An 18,917-nucleotide genomic window follows, 5' to 3' on the forward strand; every position below is an offset into this window, starting at 1 on the left:
CGATCCACCACCAGGGGCTGCCGAGACCTCATGCAATGAGAGCTTTACCCCTGACCTCTCTGCAATTCCCCCCCCCGAGTATCATGATTTATCAGAAGTTTTTAACAAACATAAGGCACAGTGACTACCACCCCATCACCCTTACGATTGTTCCATTACTTTGTTTCCCGGCTCCACATTACCTTCCAGCCATCTCTACAACCTGTCACGCCCTGAACGGGCTGCCATGGAAAAATACATCAAAGAATCACTGGCAGCTGGAGTCACCAGGCCATCAACTTCTCCCGTGGGAGCTGGCTTCTTCTTTGTGGGTAAGAAAGATGGCAGACTCTGCCCATGCATCGACTTTCGGCCCCTTAATGACATCACAGTTAAAAACAAATATCCATTGCCACTCATCAGCTGCCCCTCCATGGAGCCACCATTTTTACCAAATTGAATCTCAGGAACGCTTATCACCTAGTCAGAATCAGAGAGGGGGATGATAGGAAGACTGCTTTAAACACCCACTTAGGACATTTTGAGTACTTAGTCATGCCGTTTGGCCTCACAAATGCACCTGCTGTTTTTCAAAACCTAGTGAATGATGTACTTAGGGATTTTCTGGACCGTTTTGTCTTTGTTTACCTTGATGACATCCTGATCTTTTCCAAAGACCTCAAGGAACACAGAGTTCATGTCCGGGCCATGCTCCAACAGTTGCTGGAGAACAAATTATTTATCAAAGCTGAAAAATGCGAATTCCACTCACCATCCGTGTCATTTCTGGGTTATATTCTTGCAGGGGGGCAGGTGAAGACTGATCCGGCTAAAGTGAAGGCAGTAGCAGAGTGGCCACTTCCAGTCTCACGAAAACACCTACAAGGGATTTTATGCTTCACAAATTTCTACCGCTGCTTCATTAGAAATTATAGCCAAGTAGTGGGGTGACGCACCCACCATCTTGCCAGCAGGAGTCAAGATCGGTTCTGTCACCTGGGATGTGGAGGAGGACATCTGGCGTGTGCTGGAGACTGAGCCAGACCCCGGCACGGGCCCTCCATACCGATGCTACTTCCCCACAGTGGCCCGCTCTAAGGTGATTGATTGGGTCCACAAGGGCAGATTCGCTTGCCATCCGGGTGGGGGGAGAACCAGCTCACTCGTTAAGAGGTATTTCTGGTGGGAGACTATTGATGAGGACGTCAAGGAATATGTAGCTGCCTGTCCTGTTTGCGCACGTTACAAATCGAACTCGCAACACCCAGTCGGACTTTTGCAACCCCTCACTATTCCTCACATCGCGTTGGATTTTGTCACTGGCCTTCCCGTCTCCTCAGGTAAAACCACAATCCTCACAGTAGTAGATTCTCCAAAGCTGCACACTTCATTGCTCTAAACAAACTTCCCACCGACACAGAGACAGCCAAGGTTCTAACTGAGCATGTCTTCAGACTACACGGCATACCTTTGGAGATCGTTTCAGATAGGGGGCCTCAGTTCGTATCGCGAGTGTGGAAGTCATTTTGTACCGCTCTCGGAGCGAAGCCTTCTTTGAGGTCAGGATTTCATCCACAGACGAATGGACAGGCAGAACGGCTCAACCAGAAACTGGAGACCACCCTCCATTGCATCACTACCTCATACCCCGCTTCATGGTTCTCATTGCTGCCATGGGCAGAATATGCTCACAATTCGCTTACATCTTCTGCTACAGGACTCTCGCCTTTTGAGGCCTCCATTGGTTATCAGCCGCCTTTCTTCCCTGAACTGGAGACTGAACTTGAGATTCCCTCAGTCCAGCACCATCTCCAACGTTGTCCGGCTGACCCGCCGGACATTGTGCCGGTCCATTGCTCGCCAGCGCCGGTACGCAGACCGTCGCCGCAGAGCTGCCCCTGCTTACTCCCCTGGACAGAAGGTGTGGTTGTCTGCTAAGGACGTGCCCCTCAGGGTGGCATCTCGTAAACTGTCCCACCCTTCGAGGTGGAGCGGGTCCTCAGCCCATCTGCGCTGCGATTGAAACTGTCTTCCTCGCTTCACCCGACATTCCACGTCTCCCAGGTCAAGCCAGTTGGTCGTGAGTCCGTTGTGCCCTCCTTCTGATCCCCCTCCTCCCGCCCGGCTCGTTGACGGGCATCCTGCCTTCGTGGTCCAGTGCATTCCGGCAGTTCTTGGTGGACTGGGAGGGTTACGGGCCTGAGGAGCGGTCCTGGGTGTCCCGTTCGTTGATTTTGGATCCTGCTTTGCTTTCTGCTTTTTACAGGGCTCGGCCCGGGTCGGGGCTGGATCGGTCCCCGGGGGTCGACCCTTGGTGTCATGGTCTGGGTAGTTTTCCACTGCATTGTTCCTACCCTCTGGGCGGAGTCTTTGTTGTTCCTCACCTGATGGCAATCACACCGGCAGTATTTATGACCTGCGCACACAACTAGTCTTCGCCAGATTAGCTGCCAACTCACGTCTGTACCTTGGTGTATCATCGTGTGTACTTACCTAATTCCTCTGTTTTCTCGTCGGCATCTGGAACCCACCTACCAAGTCTCCGTACAAGCTCTCCTGGATTCTGGTTTGCAGCTGCCGGTAACGTCTCCCCTTTCAAACTGCCAGTCTCTCTGGCCTGCCTCCCTGCATTGCACGCAGTACCCACCTGGACCTTTGTCTCCTGCCTTCCCCCTCCAAGCAACCTCCACCTGCAAGCACGTAAGGCAGCCCAGTGTAATTATTCTCGGATTAACTCGCAGCTCTCTGTTGGATTCCCCTGACTGCTCTCTCCTCTTTTTCAGTGCCCTGGCCAGCCACAGTTTCCCCTGCCCAGTCCCCGCACCCAGTCGTCACTGCTATCTAGTCATAGTTTTGTTATGGTCATAGTTTCTCTTGCCTCAGACGTCTAGTTTACGTTCCTTAATAATAGTCTAAGTTTTCTGTTAGCTTCCAAGCATTGTGAATAAAGACTCTTTTGTTACACCGAGTTCATCCCTTTTCCATGGGCTACTGTGACGTGACAAGTTCAGGCACACAAACTTCTAACACACAAAAAACATTCCAATACAAGGACTGGTCTAAAACATTGAAAAGCAGCCTTTAGAAAGCTGCAGAACTATTGCTCAAGAGTACTTTAACAATACAGAAAAATCTGGCTGCTTGGATTATAAAGTAATGAGGGGCGGCCCAAGGCTTATGCACACTGTTTCAGCCCTTCGCTCATTTTTTTTCCCAGCCTTTGTTCATGTTTTTATGGTGTTTTCAGCACTGCTGAGCATGAGTGCGTGTTTCAGCTCTCAGTTTGCTTTGCAGAGGGTGGCCGAGGCTCGGGTGTTTGTATGGGTCAGTTAATAAAACACAGCCTGGGACTTGGTCTGTGAAGTGAAGAGCTGCAGCTGTCTGTGTGCTGTTCATGCTTCAGCTACATCGCAGACACTCTGAGTCTGCAGAGTCTTGATGAAGCTCAAAGCTGAGAGAGAAAAGCTCTATGTTTTACTCTACATGTTTTTATTGAGTAAAACTAAATCAACACACAGATGAAGCAAAGTCAGCTCCACAACTTAGTCATTTGAGCAGAATAAAGCCCTCTGATTTCCAGATGGACGTCTGAACACCCATGTTTATTACATGTGTGGATGAGATGCTCCCCATCACCATGGTTACCTCTGGTCATTAAGGGGGCTCCCCACTCTGATGAAGGAGGTCATCACATCAGACTGTGATGAAGCTACTTCAGAGACACAAACTCAGATATCTGCAGGAGTGCTCTGACAGGTGGAGGCAGTTCCACCCACACAGAGGGGTGTCATTACTTTAAAACAAAAGGTGAATGAGCAGCTTCACTGACAGCCTGCAGACAGGCGATGCCTTGGATGCGACGAGCACGAGAACAGGTGAACAAACTGGAGCTTCTCTGATGAATCAGTGGCTCTGGGTCGCATCCTGACTCTTCTTCTGCATCTTTTTAATGAGCTGCCAGACCTCCACCTGTGACATAAAACTCACCTGGCTCAGACCCCCACCCCCAGGGCAGTCACATCCTGCTGGGTATCTGCTGTTACCCCACAGACCAGCTGCTCCCATCAAACAGTCTTTAATCTCTTTATTGTGTTTGTTCAAATGACACAGAAGTTTGCTCAGCTACATTTTATCACCTTCATGCCACAGATCAGAATACTACAAACACCATCTGTCCTCAATGAGCTTCACCACAAAACTGACGGAAACATCCAGGTCCACATGAAGCTCTCTGCTTCAGTCACAAAAACACTGTACAAACAGTCAAAGTAAATTCTTATGAGCTGCAAACTTTAAACATGGAAACAGTCAGATATCAGAAACATGTTTGCAGGTTTTATGCCTCTGGACTGTAACATCTCCAAACTTTTAAAATAAGAGCACGCACACATTAAAACCTTAAGAAGTCTGAGAGTGTTTGAGTCGAGTTGAGTTCCACGCTGGGGCTTCTTCCTGTTGGATGTTGATCTGCTTTCACGTCTGACAGCAGAGCAGTTTGTGAAAGACGTTCCTGAACTCGGCATTGAAGGCCGTGTAGATAATCGGGTTGACAGCGCTGTTCACATAGCCAAGCCAAGTTACCACGGAGATGAGTGTGGGACCAATGTTGCATGACTGGCACAAAACTTTGGTGACATGGACGACAAAGAACGGAGTCCAGCAGGCCAGAAACACACCTGAGACACAGAGAGAGAGTTTCAGTTCAGTTTTATTTATATAGCCCAAATAACAACAACAGTTGCCTCAAGGAACTTTATATTGTAAGGTCTACAATACTCTAAAATAATACAATGAAAACAAAGAAAACCCTGACAATCATATTACTCCTTATGAGCGAGTGTTTTGGCGACAGTGGGAAGGAAAAACTCCCTTTAACTGGCAGGAACCTCCAGCAGAACCAGGCTTAGGGAGGGGCTGCCATCTGCCGTGTTCGGTTGGAGTGAGGAGAGGAAGACAGGACAAAGACTTGTTGTGAAAGTGTGCCAGAGATTAACAATGACTATTAAGTTTGAATTTTGAATAAACCTGATGAATTACATTTTAGGGAAAGAAGTTTAAGCACTGTGGTGCATTCACAGAGACTCCAGTCTTCCTGCAGACCAGTTTATCCAAAATGACTCCTACCTCTGTTTTTACTCAACACTTGATCTGTTTGATGTTCCTTTGAAGCTCTAATTGCATGTTTTCTCTTTAACTAAATCCTTCACACCACCTTCAGCCTCATGGTTTTGGATGAGCTGTGAGTGTTAAACACTTTGTGGTGTGAATTAAAGCGGTTTCCACAGAGATACAAGAAGAAGTTTCTATTTTTACTGAGATTCACTCAACAAAACATTATGGTTAGTGCAGAGACGTCCAGCAGAGACAGCTCTCGTTTAGATGAAAAGACACAACAACAAGCCGTGCTGATGAGCTTTTGTGTTCACATTTACCTCAATGTCCATTTCTGAATGCAACAACTTTGAACATAAAGATGTGTGAAACTGTGTCTGTGCTCATTTGCTTGTTAATAATAGTTGGAAGTTTCTGACAGATTGAATTCTGGTCTGTAAACCTGACTTATGAGACCTGATGGAGGATGGATCAGTCGACCCAAGGATGAGTTAAGGATGTTGCAGATCAATACACAGTTTGATCACCTCCATCCTCTGATCAGATGTTTCTGTCTGACTTGGGTGGTCTTCTTTTGGCACTGCACAGCAGAGCTCATTTAATGGTTTGATGAAGAAGATGTGCACTCTCCACTAAAACATCAAATGAGGGAATGTTTATGGTGCATTAACAGCAAATATAAAGTTTTTTACACAGTGCAAGTCCAAACCTTAGATCTTGCTTTTACACAGAGACAGTAAAAACTCGTAAAAACTTGTAACTTCTAAAATATGTAATAGCTGTTATAGTCTTCCTCCTGTTGGCTGTTGGGACATATATTTGGCTATTTGAGTTAAGTAAGGTAAAACAGTGCATGTGAATGCACTGTAAGAGCTGAGTCAAAAGAATGTATGTAGACCTTCAAAGCTGTTCTGGCCCCATGTGTTCTAGTTACACGTCTGAGAGCTTTAGTTTTATAGAAATATCTCTGGAAACATTAGACCTGTTGCTGCTTCAAACCTCCATTTGTATCAGATTTGCACCCACTTCAGAAGTAGACCTCCTTTACACTTGGATCTGCCTCAGAGCTGGGAATACAGTATACAATGGAAAAAAATAGTTTGTTCAACTTTTTTGTGCACAAACTGTAAAGTCAGTATTTGGTGTGACCACCTTTATTCTTCACCAAACCCAAAGCTATCTTAGGCTGTTTTTCCTAACCTTTCTTTCTTTCTTTCAGAACCAGGTACGACTTCAGATCTGGTACTACTCAGACCTACTACTGGCTTAGAACTGGTCTTATTTTCTACCTGTTTGTGTCTTAGACCTGCCACTATTTTAGATCTGGTCCTACTTTAGACCTGCTACTTCAGATCTAGCCCTGCCTCAGACCTGATACTACCTTTGACCTGATCCTGCCTTAGACCTGTTCCTCCCTTAGATCTGGATCTATATCAGACTTGGTCCTACCTTATACCTGTCACTACCTTGTCCTGGTGCCTCACAGTTGGACTGGAGAATCAGCTACAACTATGAGAAGGAAGAACTCTGAGGCTGGTCCTCCCCATAGTTGTAGGTGATTCCTGTCTCAGATTTAGTCCCACCTCAGACCTGGTCCTAACTAACACCTGGACATGAGACTCACCTACAACCACGGGCAGGACCTTCATTGCCTTGCGCTCACGGCCGCTGACCCTGCTGGTCTTGCTCTGCCTCCTCCCCCTCTTTTTTGCAGCACTGCCTTTCAGGCCATTCTCTCGACGGCTGCCACCCTCCCTCCTATCCGTGGGGTCACCATCCGACAGGCTGTCCATTTGAGTCGTCATTGGGTCACTGTCCGCCACCACTGCTATACCATCCTGGTGTTCCTCCATTACCGGTGTCACTGAGGGTGTTGCCATAGACACGGTGGAGGGAGACGTCGGGCTGAGCCCGGGGGGCACCGTATATACCACTTTTTCTTGACTGCCAGCTGTCGTGGCTTTAGCTCGCCGTAGAGCTGAGCTGAGCTGTAAAGAGAAAACTTGCCGACCAGCCCGGCCTGCTTGGGAGCGGCTCCGCCCACTCCAACGCCGCAGGCCTCTAAACATCCAGTAATAGAGGAAGAGCATGACAGGACAAGGCACAAAGAAGGAGCAAACGGACGAGTACACCACAAAGCGATCGTCCTCTAATTTACACACACTCGGGTCACGATCCGGCACCTGATTCAGACCAAAGATGACAGGACTGGCCACACCCAGTGACAGCACCCAGGTCGCTGTGATGAGAGCCAGCTGACGAACACTGAACTGGTTCCTGTTGTACTTCAGGGGGACCACCACTGCGATGTACCTGCAATAGCAGAGAGACAGAGGAGGTTTTAGGTTTATAGGCAAGTATTTGGACTGACTTAAACCAACAGATTAGTGTTTATACTGATCACAGGGAGAATCAGACCACATATAACAAAATCCATCTCTACAGGCACTCTACAGGGGCAGAATTACCTCAAGAGAGCAGCAACGACTCATCCAAGAAGTAATAAGAGACACCAGAACAACATCTAAAGAACTGCAGGCCTCACTTGCCTCAGTAAAGGTCAGAGTTCATAACTCCACCATAAGTATTGACTGGGCAAAATGGGTCTGAGGTCAAAGAAAAGAACACTGCTGACCAAAAGGAACATACTGGCTTGTCTCAGTTTTGCCAGAAAACATCTCGATGATCCCCAAGATGTGTTTTGGGAAAATATTCTGTGAACTGAGGAGACAAAAGCGGAACTTTTTGAACATGAGGGTCCCGTTACATCTGGTAATGAAGCATTTCAGGAAAAGAACATCATACTAACAGTAAAATATGGTGTTGGTAGAGGGCCGTTTTGCTGCCTCAGGGCCTGGAAGACTTGTGTTAAATGGAACCATGAATTCTACCAAAACATCCTGAAGGAAAATGTCTGGGCATTTGTTTGTGACCTCAAGCTAAAACGCACTTGGGTTCTGAAACAGGACAATAATGCAAAACACAACAGCAAGTCCACCTCTGAATGGCTTAAGGAAAACTAAAATGTAGACTTTGGAGTGGCCTAGTCAAAGCCTTGACCTGAATCCAACTCAGATGCTGTGGCATGACTTTAAAAAGGTGGTTCATGCTAGAAACCCTTCCATTGTGACTGGATTGCAACAATTCCACTGTAAAAGACTCAGTGCCAGTTATTAATTGCAGTTGTCGCTGCTAAGGGTGGCCCGACCTGGTATTAGCATTAGGGGACAATCACTTTTTCACACAGGGCCATGGACGTTCGGATTTATTTTCCCCTTAATAATAAATACCTTCATTTAGAAACTGCATGTTGTGTTTACTTGCATTATCTTTGTTTAATATTTAGATTGGTTTGATGATCTGAAACATTTAAGTGTGACAATCATACAAAAAGTAGGAATTTAGGAAGGGGGCAAACACTTTCAAACCACTATGTGTGTGTGTGTACTTTTTTCTGATTAATTCTGGAAAATGTACTATACTAAGAATCTGGACACTGGATCCCCTCATTAGCTCTCAGGTAAACTGCAGGTGTGGGCAGAATGAGGCTGTATCCAAAATTGTGTGTGTGTATGAGGTGTCACCGCAGCCTCTTCTCGGCTCAGAGGCTTTAAATAGAGACTGTAGCACCACTGGTAAAAATAGGTTTGGCGCCTGTAATCTCACTAAGACATATTTGACTCACTGAATTTCTTTTTCTCAACACTTTGTGTCAGTTGGTTCATTAACAGCTGCTGTCTGTAAAAATCAGGATGAAGTCACGTGTTATCTCATTAATGAGGTGTCAGCAGTGTGACTACAGCGACATGACTGAAATAAAATTACAATGTGAGAAGAGAAGAAGAGCGCACTTTTATTTAACGTGTCTCTTCATTAAAATCTATTAAACTGACTGAGGGACACAGCAGGTCACATGACTCTGTGATGGGGAAATAGTTCCATCTCAGACAGTTCAAAATCTTAATTACACCTGCAGCAGATGTGCTAATGATCCTGTTACTGTGACCTGAATCCACAGCTGGACTCACCTGTCTACGCTGATGGCACACAGGTTTAGGATGGAGGCAGTGCACAGCATCACGTCCATGGTCATCAGAGCATCGCAGATGTAGGTGCTCAATGTCCAGATCCCCCCCAAGAACTGCACACAAACAGAGAGAGGGCCTTCAGGTAAAACTGGGAGCACACCTAAGCTCAGAGCACACCTGAGCCCAGGCGGCTCAATCACACTGACCTCTGAATAGACGTAGAGCGGCAGCACGAGCACGGCCAGCAGCAGGTCAGCCACCGCCAGGCTGATGATGAAGTAGTTGGTGGCGGTTTTCAGAGAGCGCTCAGTGAGCACGCTCAGACACACCAGCACATTCCCCAGGATGATGACCAGGATCAGTGGCACCCCAAGAACCAAGGCCAGGTAGTTGTATTCCTTCAAGTCTGGCTCACCTGGAAGGGCACCAGGTGTCACATTGTCCATGATGGAGGCCCTAAGCACAGCTGCAGGGCTTTGCTCAACATCTGGACATGACACAGTTACTGTGTTATTGCTTCTACTAAGTAATCTGAGCATTTAAACCAAGTACTCAAAGTAAGGCAGACTTACCTTGCTGCTTCCTGTACCATCTGTGGTTTCAGGTGAGTCTCAGTGTCAGCACCTGTTTGCTTCAGGTCTTTCTCTTTGTTCATCATTGTTGTTTTCTTCTGCAACTGTAAACAACAAACAATAACCTCTTTACATTAATTGTATTCATCCGCAGTTAAAAGTAGTCCTGGTGTCTGCATCAGTGCAGGTGATGCATCAGTGCTCAGTGGACAGTTATGTCTTTACTTGCTGTGTCGCTTTACAGAAGGACGCTTCATGTTAGTAGCGCTTTATTTTCTCACCTGTTCAACTAACACAAAGAAACTATCACCGTTTGCAGCCGTGTTTGGGACGATAAATAAACCAATCAGACAACAGCTCACACAGATCAGTTTGTTGTGTGTGATTTGGGGGGGGGGGGGGGGGGGGGGGCTCTTATTTTGGTGGTTACATAAGGAAGTGGAGCCCGTTTTATTAAATGTCAGCCTATTGTTTGCTGAAGTGTCTCCTCTCAGAGACAATCACATCTTAGAGCCGCTCTCATCCTGCTCTTCATCCTCTGTTACCATGACGACCACAGACCATGGCTGCCAACATTACATGTAAACACACACACACACACTGAGATGTGTGTGTGCTTATTAACGGGCTCAATTTAACCTAAGGTTTTTTTTATCAGCTGATTGATAATCAGCTGCGATATGTTTCTGAAGGATTTGTGGGCAACTAAGCTAACACGGGACATTTAACCAGGTTTTTTTTACAAACGTTTGTTTCACAAGGGGCAGAGCCTGACCCACCTGACTCAGCAGCATATAAAAACACTGAGTTTGTGTGAGGCTGCCCTCCAACAGCAGCACAGTGAAGTAAGGGTCAGGCTCTAACTGTGAACATCTGTGCAGCAGATTAACTATGTTAGGTGGAGGGAGCTGAGCTTGCTTTGTGTTTATGTTCACTGTGATCCTCACAGCAGGACAACGTCCAAGAAAGCTCCTCTTCCTACCTCCACCCAGACTCCCAAACACAGCAGGACGATCAATAATCAATACTGATCAGAAAGAAACACCAACAGCCTGTCTGTCTCCAGCACCTGCTCTCTGTAGGTCCAAGTTAGCATTATTGGGGGCGTGGCCTCTCTGACTGACAGGTGAACCTCTGAACTGTGTTTGTGCTGTTGGAGCCTTTTGGAGCATTTGTAATGATGTCACCTGACCAGTAATGTGGCTGCTGTGAGGTTATTGGACTATCTGATATTCCTGATCAGCAGGTGTGTGACTCTGAAGGAAAACTGATAACCATAAAATCAAACTAGCTGTCAGCTGGCGTCACAAAAATCATTTACATACAGTCTGTGAGCTGAGGGGTAAAATAAATACAGGAGTTTAAAATCTGCACATAGGGCATTTTCACTCCTCGCCTCCTAGAGAGGTGCATCTGCATTTGAGGACAAAACTTATCAAGTTATTGGTCTGTACCTGTGGATCTTTTATCTGAACATAAGCTAATACAGATCAACATCAGTTACCATGGCAATGTAGCAGATAAGGCCCACCATAATTGTTAAAGACCTCCTCCAGCTTCAAGGTGCTAAAGCTTCTTCCAGATGTTCTCAGTGGGGACATCCACACACTGAAACATAGCGCCACCTAGTGCATAACGTCCTCTGGCAGAAATCCTCCTCCTCTCATTAACCAACGTATAAAAACAATGCTTCATCAATAATAATTGATAAGCTGCTGTCAGGGTTTCAGCTAGCTCCTGAAAAGATGTTGTGACAATTTGTGAGAAAAAACTTCATTAGAGTCACAGAATTGCTCCTCTAAAGGCAAGAAACAGGCAAACAGCGCACCCACATGGCTGACTCTATGTGACTGTGACCTTTTTCTGATGTCATTAGCGAAGCACTAATTTAGTTAAACTTTATTCATACTTATTATTTGGTTAGCGGCAGCTGGAACTTCACCATGTAGCTACCACACACAGATTCTCTCTCTCTCTCTCTCTCTCACACACACACACACAGACACACATGGACAGGTAGACGGGATGAGTCTGTCATGTTTTCAGCACGCTCCTTTATGAAGATGTACTGGCAGGTTTGTGATCAATCTGTTGATTGGTTCTTGTTAGGTTTGTTGTGCCAGCAGCACACCTGCGTGTCAGGTAACAGCAGCCAGAGAGAGAGAGGAGGCGAAGAACACTGCGAGGAGTGTCACCTCCAAAATAAGAGATCTTTTTCCTAACAGAGGAGGAGGCGGACATGTTAAATCTCTGCGCTGCGAAACCATAGCAACCGACGTAAAGACGTTTTCACGAGTTAATCAGAGTGTGTCATGGAGGAAGAGTGAGGGCGTGGGCCTCAGAGACGAGCAGAGTATGTGCAGGGGCAGCTCCAGGTGGATGGACGTGAGAGGATGCAGCGTGGGTTTTCACTCATTGTCTTCGTGTTTTCATGCTTCCTCCGAGCTGCTGCGGTGGCCCTCGCTCTCAGGTTTGTCTCGTTACCTGAACAGGTGCACTAGGCTCACCTGCAAACATCCAAACAGGACCCGACATACCAACCCAAAACCCCCTGGTCAGTCTGTCATAATAATGACAGCAGGTCATGATGTCACCAGGTCACATGACACAGTCCATAATCCATAATCCATGAATGGGTCATAATTATGCAGCACATCTGTCACATCTGTAATCTGATTAAATTTAGGTCATCTCATAATTTCACAATAAAAGCCTTTCTGATGATTTATTTTTTCCAGACATTTGTTAAAATAAAAACACTAAACTTTATTTATAATTCTTCAGTGACAAAATGTACACAGGCTGTCAGCACCACATGATTAAACCAAGTCATCCAATCAGTGAGAGGCACCGAAAACCGTCAAAACCTCAAACCTGCAACCACACACACGATCATCACAGACACGCTTTAACCAACCTCACTCTGAGCCAGCAAAGGGTTAAAAACTCTGAGTGCTGGAAATGAAGCCATCTGAGCCCAGTGTGGAGTCTTCTCAGATAACACACACACGTAGGTTTAATGTTGGTTATGAAATCCAGTTATAAAGCAATAAGATGCTGAATGATATATTTTCGTATAGTCTCTGAGTCAGTGCTTCACATAGTTTTGCTCAGTGTTTCATAAAATCATCTGCATCGCGTTACGTCAGGTGTCGATCCTGATTAAATAAGAGGACATGACTTGTCAGCTTTAAATCCAGTTTATAAACGTCACTCACTGACCGGCCCTCACCTGTGAGAATAATCCGTGGCCTTGCTCAGATCGTTAGCGTTATTTTGTGTGCCTGTAAACGCAGCAGCTACAGCTCTGTGTCTGAAGCGGTTTGTCTGTTTGCCGACATTTGTTGAGAAAAGTTTGTGGTTTTCTGAACTTACATTGCTCCGCTTCTTTATTGCTAGCTAGATGCTGAGTGTCACCACTGCAGCTTTATGGACATCTGCACCATGAACACAGATCGATGGTGAAAACAGGTCGAGTATCTCTATTCTGTAGCTGGACAGACCACCAGGTGGTAGCTAAGGGAAAACTAATCCATTAGTTGGTCCGGATCATTCCGGCCCACTTAACCCACGGTGTTGTCCACCATTTCCACTGGCTGATTCTTCAATCGCCTGCCTTAGAGGTGACAAAGCTTGACCTCAGGCCCCACCCACTAACAGTTATGGAGTTTTCCATCACTGGTATCATTCTGGGTTACACCGCCTCCTAAACCTGACCAGAGAGGTTTCATCTCATAGCTTAAAGCTGAAAAAAATTGGGTCCTACATATGGATATATGAAATAGACAATAGAAATGTGCTTAGAAAGGCTCATTCTATTATTAATTGTTTGAACCATCCACTTCACAGTGAGTTTGAGTTGTTGCCTTCCGGCCGCCGTTTTAGAGTACCTGTGAGGAAGACTAAAAGACTCCAGGTCTCTTTTATCCCCACTGCATCTTGTCTCCTCAATGGCAAATAACTGTCCTAGGACTTTCTATCACTATTATTGTCATTATTATTTTATAGTATTGTTCTGTTTATTTATATCCTGCTGCTAAACTAATTTCCCCTTGTGGGACAATAAAGAAATTGAAATTGATAACTGAGTGAGCCTCGCATGATGTCACAGTGGTGAGATGAAATCCTGAGGGTCACAGCAAGGAGGAAATCTGGCATTTATAACTGCAATGTCTCTGCTCATATCATTCGGTGCTTATTTAAAGTTAATATAAATGAAACTAATTTTAAACTAAACTTCAGTTTGGGCACAATCGTGCTACAAGATACAAAAATGGATGTCGTCCTGAGAAGTGAGGTGACCTCACCAGTCATAAAAAAGCTCAGCCTGTGGGGGTGCTGTGATGTCAGAGAGGTTTGTGAGCATGATCAGTGTTTTTATGACCGCACACAGAAGTTAAATTTAAAAATTAAAGTGCGGCAGAGAAAACAAACATGTGATGATGACATCATTAAAATAATTAAAGGCTGTTCGAGGCACCAGAGGCAGACTGACGGGATTAAACTGAAACCTGCTGCCAGATTCATTCTCAAACATCATGTCAGCTTTAAAGCTCGGGTGTAAGCAGATTCACTTCAACTTTATTATGTTACATGATCTAAAACAATTGTGTTATATTTTATTAAATATATTGTGCGATATAATATGATATTATGTTATGTTTATTTTAATCTAAGCCTAACAATATTGAGGACAAAGAAACAAACTCACGTTTCAGAGCTGAAGCAGCATCGTCTGTTCCTCCTCTTCCACTTCTGTGAGTCTCTTTGTTTTGTCTATGACCCAGAGTTTGGTCATCATCCTCCTCCTCTTCCTCCTCCTGTGTGAATATTTCTCTCCTTCTGTGAATCTCTCGCTCCTTCCTCTCTTCACGTCTCATCTGACAAACTTTTGTCTCCTCGTCTATAAAAAGCTACCCACCTCCTCCTCCTCCTCCTGGTGTTCCTGCTCTCTGATTGGATAACAGTCAGTAGTGATGTACTGACTCTCCTCCCTTCCTTCCTCTGTCATCAGGTGCTTTTTCTTCTTCTTCTGTGGTATTTTGTATCTGCTGCTGTCATACCTATGTGCTGTCAGGTGTGTGTGATGGACAGGTGTTCTGATTTTTATGGATCATCATTCAGATGAGCTCAGGTGACCAGTCAGGTGACTGTTGATGTCTTTAAGGGCATTAAATTAAAAAGAGAGGTTTTCAGTGTGACTGAGGAAGGCTCCTCCTCCTCTGTGACCTTTAGCTGCTGCCTGATGGATGAAGAGCGTCACCTCCAGCTGTGTCTGTCAGACCCCACTGAGGGCGAAGCCTAAAGGTGCCTGAGGATGCTGAGTCAGCATTGCTTATTTTTTTTAACTGTAGCCATGGGAACGGCACCAACCTGCAGGTGTTTCTGACCTGGGATCAGAGGCTGAAAGGCTCTTCATCACTAATCTTCTTTTAGAAGTGCCAATGTGTACAGACAGGAAGTGACACGGTTCTGCTCTTTAATTACCTCATCATTAACAAGCTGTTCACCTGTCAAACTTTTCACCTGGACTTTCATGTTAATCTGTAACTCCACCTACTCCAACTCCTCTGGGGAAAACCAGGCAAGAGTCCCAGCTCTCCTCCAGGTGGACAGAACACCTGAGTGAGCTCCATTGACCTGGAGGTTCACGATCAATCGACAGCTCTCTGTTCGCTGCAATAGACCAGCTTGGAGGAAAAGGTGATGGGATGAAGACAAAGACATGCTGCGAAAGGGAGCCAGAGATTAATAATAACTAATGATTAATGCAGAGAGCTGTATAAAGCCATATAAATACTCATGGGAATCCCCCAGCAGCCTATACGTATTGCAGCATAACTAAGGGAGGATTCAGGGTCACCTGATCCAGCCCAAACTATATGTTTTATCAAAAAGGAAAGTTTTAAGCCTAATCTTAAATGTAGAGATAGTGTCTGTCTCCTGAATCCAAACTGGAAGCTGGTTCCATAGAAGAGGGGCCTGAAAGTTGAAGGCTAAATTCTGGATTTAACATGGAGCCAATGAAGGGAAGCCAATATAGGAGAAATATGCTCTCTCTTTCTAGTCCCTGTCAGTACTCTTCCTGCAGCATTTTGGATCAACTGAAAGCTTTTCAGGGAGTTTTAGGACATCCTGATAATAATGAATCGCAGTAGTCCAGCCTAGAAGTAATAAATGCATAAACCAGTTGAGACAGGATATTTCTAATTTTAGAGATATTGCACAAATGAAAAAAAAAGCAGTCCTATATATTTGTTTAAATATATGCATTGAAGGACATATCCTGGTCAAAAACGACTCCAAGATTCTTCACAGTGTTACTGCAGGCCAAAGTAATGCCAACCAGAGTAAGAATCTGGTTAGATACCATATTTCTAAGATTTTTGGGGCCAAGTACAATAACCTCAGTTTTATGTGAATTAAGAAGCAGAAAATTAGAGGCTTCATGGACAGGGGCGGATCTAGAAAAATTTTCTTAGGGTGGCAAAGAAATCAAATGGTGTGGCAAAATCAAAGCCTTTTTTTTTTTCAAACACACATGCAGGTGCTTACATATGGTTAAAATGATTCAAATGCAGTAAGTATACACGTTTTTCATATAAATATAGTCTATAACTTAATTATTGTCTGTAGCCCACATAATTACACACTTTAGTTACATAAAACGTGAGTTTTGATCTTATGTACTGTATAGCCTGTATAATAAATAAATATGTAGCCCAATAAGTATAAAATCCAGAAAGCTACACAACATGGGGCGGTTCATTTACAAACACAAGTCTAACTTAAGTTTCACACTGTTTTTTGTTAGAAAACAATCACATTGTTATAGCTTAAATTACACAAAATGTCAGAAATCTGCACTGTCATGAACAAAAATTTAAACCTAATTTTTCATGATTTGTTGGATTCACTCACTGAGGTCTGAAATACAGCCGGCCATTTTTGACTCCTTTTGAGTTTACGTTTGTATTTCACCCTCAGATTGTTTCATTTTATTTTTTTCCCCTTGCCTTGTTTGGTATCATTCTTTTTTTCAGCTCATCTGAATTTAGTTGTTTTTCACTGACATACTGCATTAGTACTACTATTACTATTAATAGTACTATTACTGATCTGAAATCACACAAAGAACTTAAAATCCTAGTAGTATTTTTTTACTGTAAAAATAACCCCACAGACTTGTTGAGTAAATTTTTATAACTTGAAATGCAAATATAATACAATTGTACATTTTGTAAACATATACAACTATTTATCTAAAAATGCAGCCAATACACCTGCCCTTTTGTTTGTTTGTTTTTTTCATTTTCTACAACCATTTAAAAATATTACTAAAACCAAAGTGAGAGAACAATCAGGTGTTGCATTAAGATGCCCCACAAATGATGTGTGCCAGTAAAAAAAAAAAGACAGAGGAGAACGGCACAGGGATAAACCTGCAGGCCTGACAACAGGAGGTGTATCACTCCGCTGGTTTTCTACTTAGTGACTGTGTTTACATTACAAATGTGCCTTTGTGACGTTCATTAGTGCCCTCACTGACACACAAAACAAAACCACTACACAACAGACCAGCTACACAAGACAACACAACACACTAAGAATCCACTCCACACTAAACGTCACAAACCTCCCACATCTAAAAACTTTCCCTCTCACTCGCTCTGTCTCGCTGCCATTACCGTCACTCCCAAAACTTTTCCCTCTTCCTAAACAACCAAATCCCACGTGTTGACTTTTTTATAAAAAAAATTGGTCGACATGGTACATTTTTCCACCGATAGGAAAGAGGTGCTTTTTCCCCTTTCTTTACTGTTTTCGCGCTGTCCTTAGAAAACGCTTAAAACACACACACACAAAAACGTGAGGACAGTATTTAGAAAAAAGCATGGTGGCTTATATATTTTATCACAATTCTGGATTAACTGGCCTGTAATTAAAATGTAAAAACTTTAAAGTATGAACTTTCAATGTGGGCTGAAATAGAGACTCAGCGTGGCTGCAGCTTGTTGCTATGTCAGCTTAAATCAGTCATGTGATTTGGAGGTGCAGCATGTCTGTGGCCCACAGAGGGTTAATAACACTCACCTTCCTTCCATTTCCAGTGTAACATCCAACCACCTGTGTAAAATCCGAGATTCCCATGGTGTTGTTCAAAATGTGCTCTGGCACAATCATAAACATCGCTTGTTACTGAAAACAAGAAAAAAGCTGGTCCTGCTATGGGCTGAACCATTTGTTAATGGTGGAGGGGGGGAACACTATGCAATATATTCAGTTTTAGCATTTATATTCACTGTTGACTGTAACTACGCTCAAACTGTTAATGCTATCTTATTTTAATAAACAACACTGTTATATGCAAAACTGGGGTGGCACTTGAGGTGGCAAGGGATCATTTTAGGGTGGCACATGCCACCCAATGCCACCCTTCTAGATCCGCCCCTGTTCATGGATAGATAAAGTTGGGTGTCATCTGTATACCATGCCTTCTGATGAAACTGCCTAAGGGAAGCATGTATAATGTAAACAGAATTGGTCATAATTGTGTTTACCTTACACATGTCGATCACATGTGGAAACATACAAGTGAGAAGTTTGTGTGTGTGCTACAGCTGAATGTTTGTGCCTGATCTCCTGTGTGAACCAGGGCTCCGTGTTGGTTGGAGATGATGTTATTGTTCACTGTGCAGAGCTTCATGATGAGAGCGCTGTTCATGTTAATGAGCTGTCATTTATTAGCATCTGTGAGAGGAAGCAGAGTCCTTTTATCCTGCTCATGCTGCTGCTGCACAAATGTGTCATACATGACTGATCTGGAGAATCTAAACAACGCTGTAACTCATTTGTGGGTGAATCTGTCGCAGCGGGTGTGTTCTGGTCCTGATTCAAACAGGCGAGTCTCTGATTGCAGACATGAAAACATGCTAATGAGGTGCACACGGCCCTACTCACGCATTTCATTTGTTTCCTAATGGAGCCCAGCAAGTGCTGCCACTGATCTGCATAAAACCTTTGAAACAGTCTTAGAACCTCAGTTACTCCATCCGCCCTCACTGTCAGTTCATAGCGATGAAGCTCTGCTGGTTGAGATGAATTACGTCATTAATCGTCTTTGGGTCACACCTTAAATTTATTTATGTATGGTTTCTGCAGTAACTCTGTGATGTTGTTCATATCAAGATAGGGAAAATCTCTAAGGAGCCTTTCCAGCTTCACG

General features: G+C 44.4%; 1 protein-coding gene across 1 annotated transcript; it reads right to left on the minus strand.

The window, feature by feature from the left end:
• Positions 1–3,919: 3,919 nt before the first annotated feature.
• drd4-rs (dopamine receptor D4 related sequence) lies at positions 3,920–17,816 on the minus strand. The gene is made up of 6 exons (XM_085138503.1): positions 14,403–17,816; positions 9,692–9,795; positions 9,326–9,606; positions 9,120–9,232; positions 6,716–7,404; positions 3,920–4,655 (listed from the first exon to the last, which is right to left on the minus strand). Exons 3-6 carry the CDS (start codon positions 9,563–9,565, stop codon positions 4,453–4,455), a joined length of 1,245 nt encoding a protein of 414 aa, XP_084994629.1. The 5' UTR covers positions 9,566–9,606; positions 9,692–9,795; positions 14,403–17,816; the 3' UTR covers positions 3,920–4,452.
• Positions 17,817–18,917: the final 1,101 nt, after the last annotated feature.

This window comes from Neolamprologus multifasciatus, chromosome 17, assembly GCF_963576455.1.
Source record: "Neolamprologus multifasciatus chromosome 17, fNeoMul1.2, whole genome shotgun sequence".
Lineage (NCBI taxonomy): Eukaryota > Metazoa > Chordata > Actinopteri > Cichliformes > Cichlidae > Neolamprologus > Neolamprologus multifasciatus.

Coding starts and splice junctions, on each gene's coding strand:
- drd4-rs (XM_085138503.1), bottom strand. CDS start 9,565: ATGGACAATGTGACACCTGGTGCCCTTCCAGGTGAGCCAGACTTGAAG. Junction 7,405..9,119: donor TGTGCCATCAGCGTAGACAG/GTGAGTCCAGCT, acceptor CTGCTATTGCAG/GTACATCGCAGTGGTGGTCC. Junction 4,656..6,715: donor GGTCCTGCCCGTGGTTGTAG/GTGAGTCTCATG, acceptor TCTGTGTCTCAG/GTGTGTTTCTGGCCTGCTGG.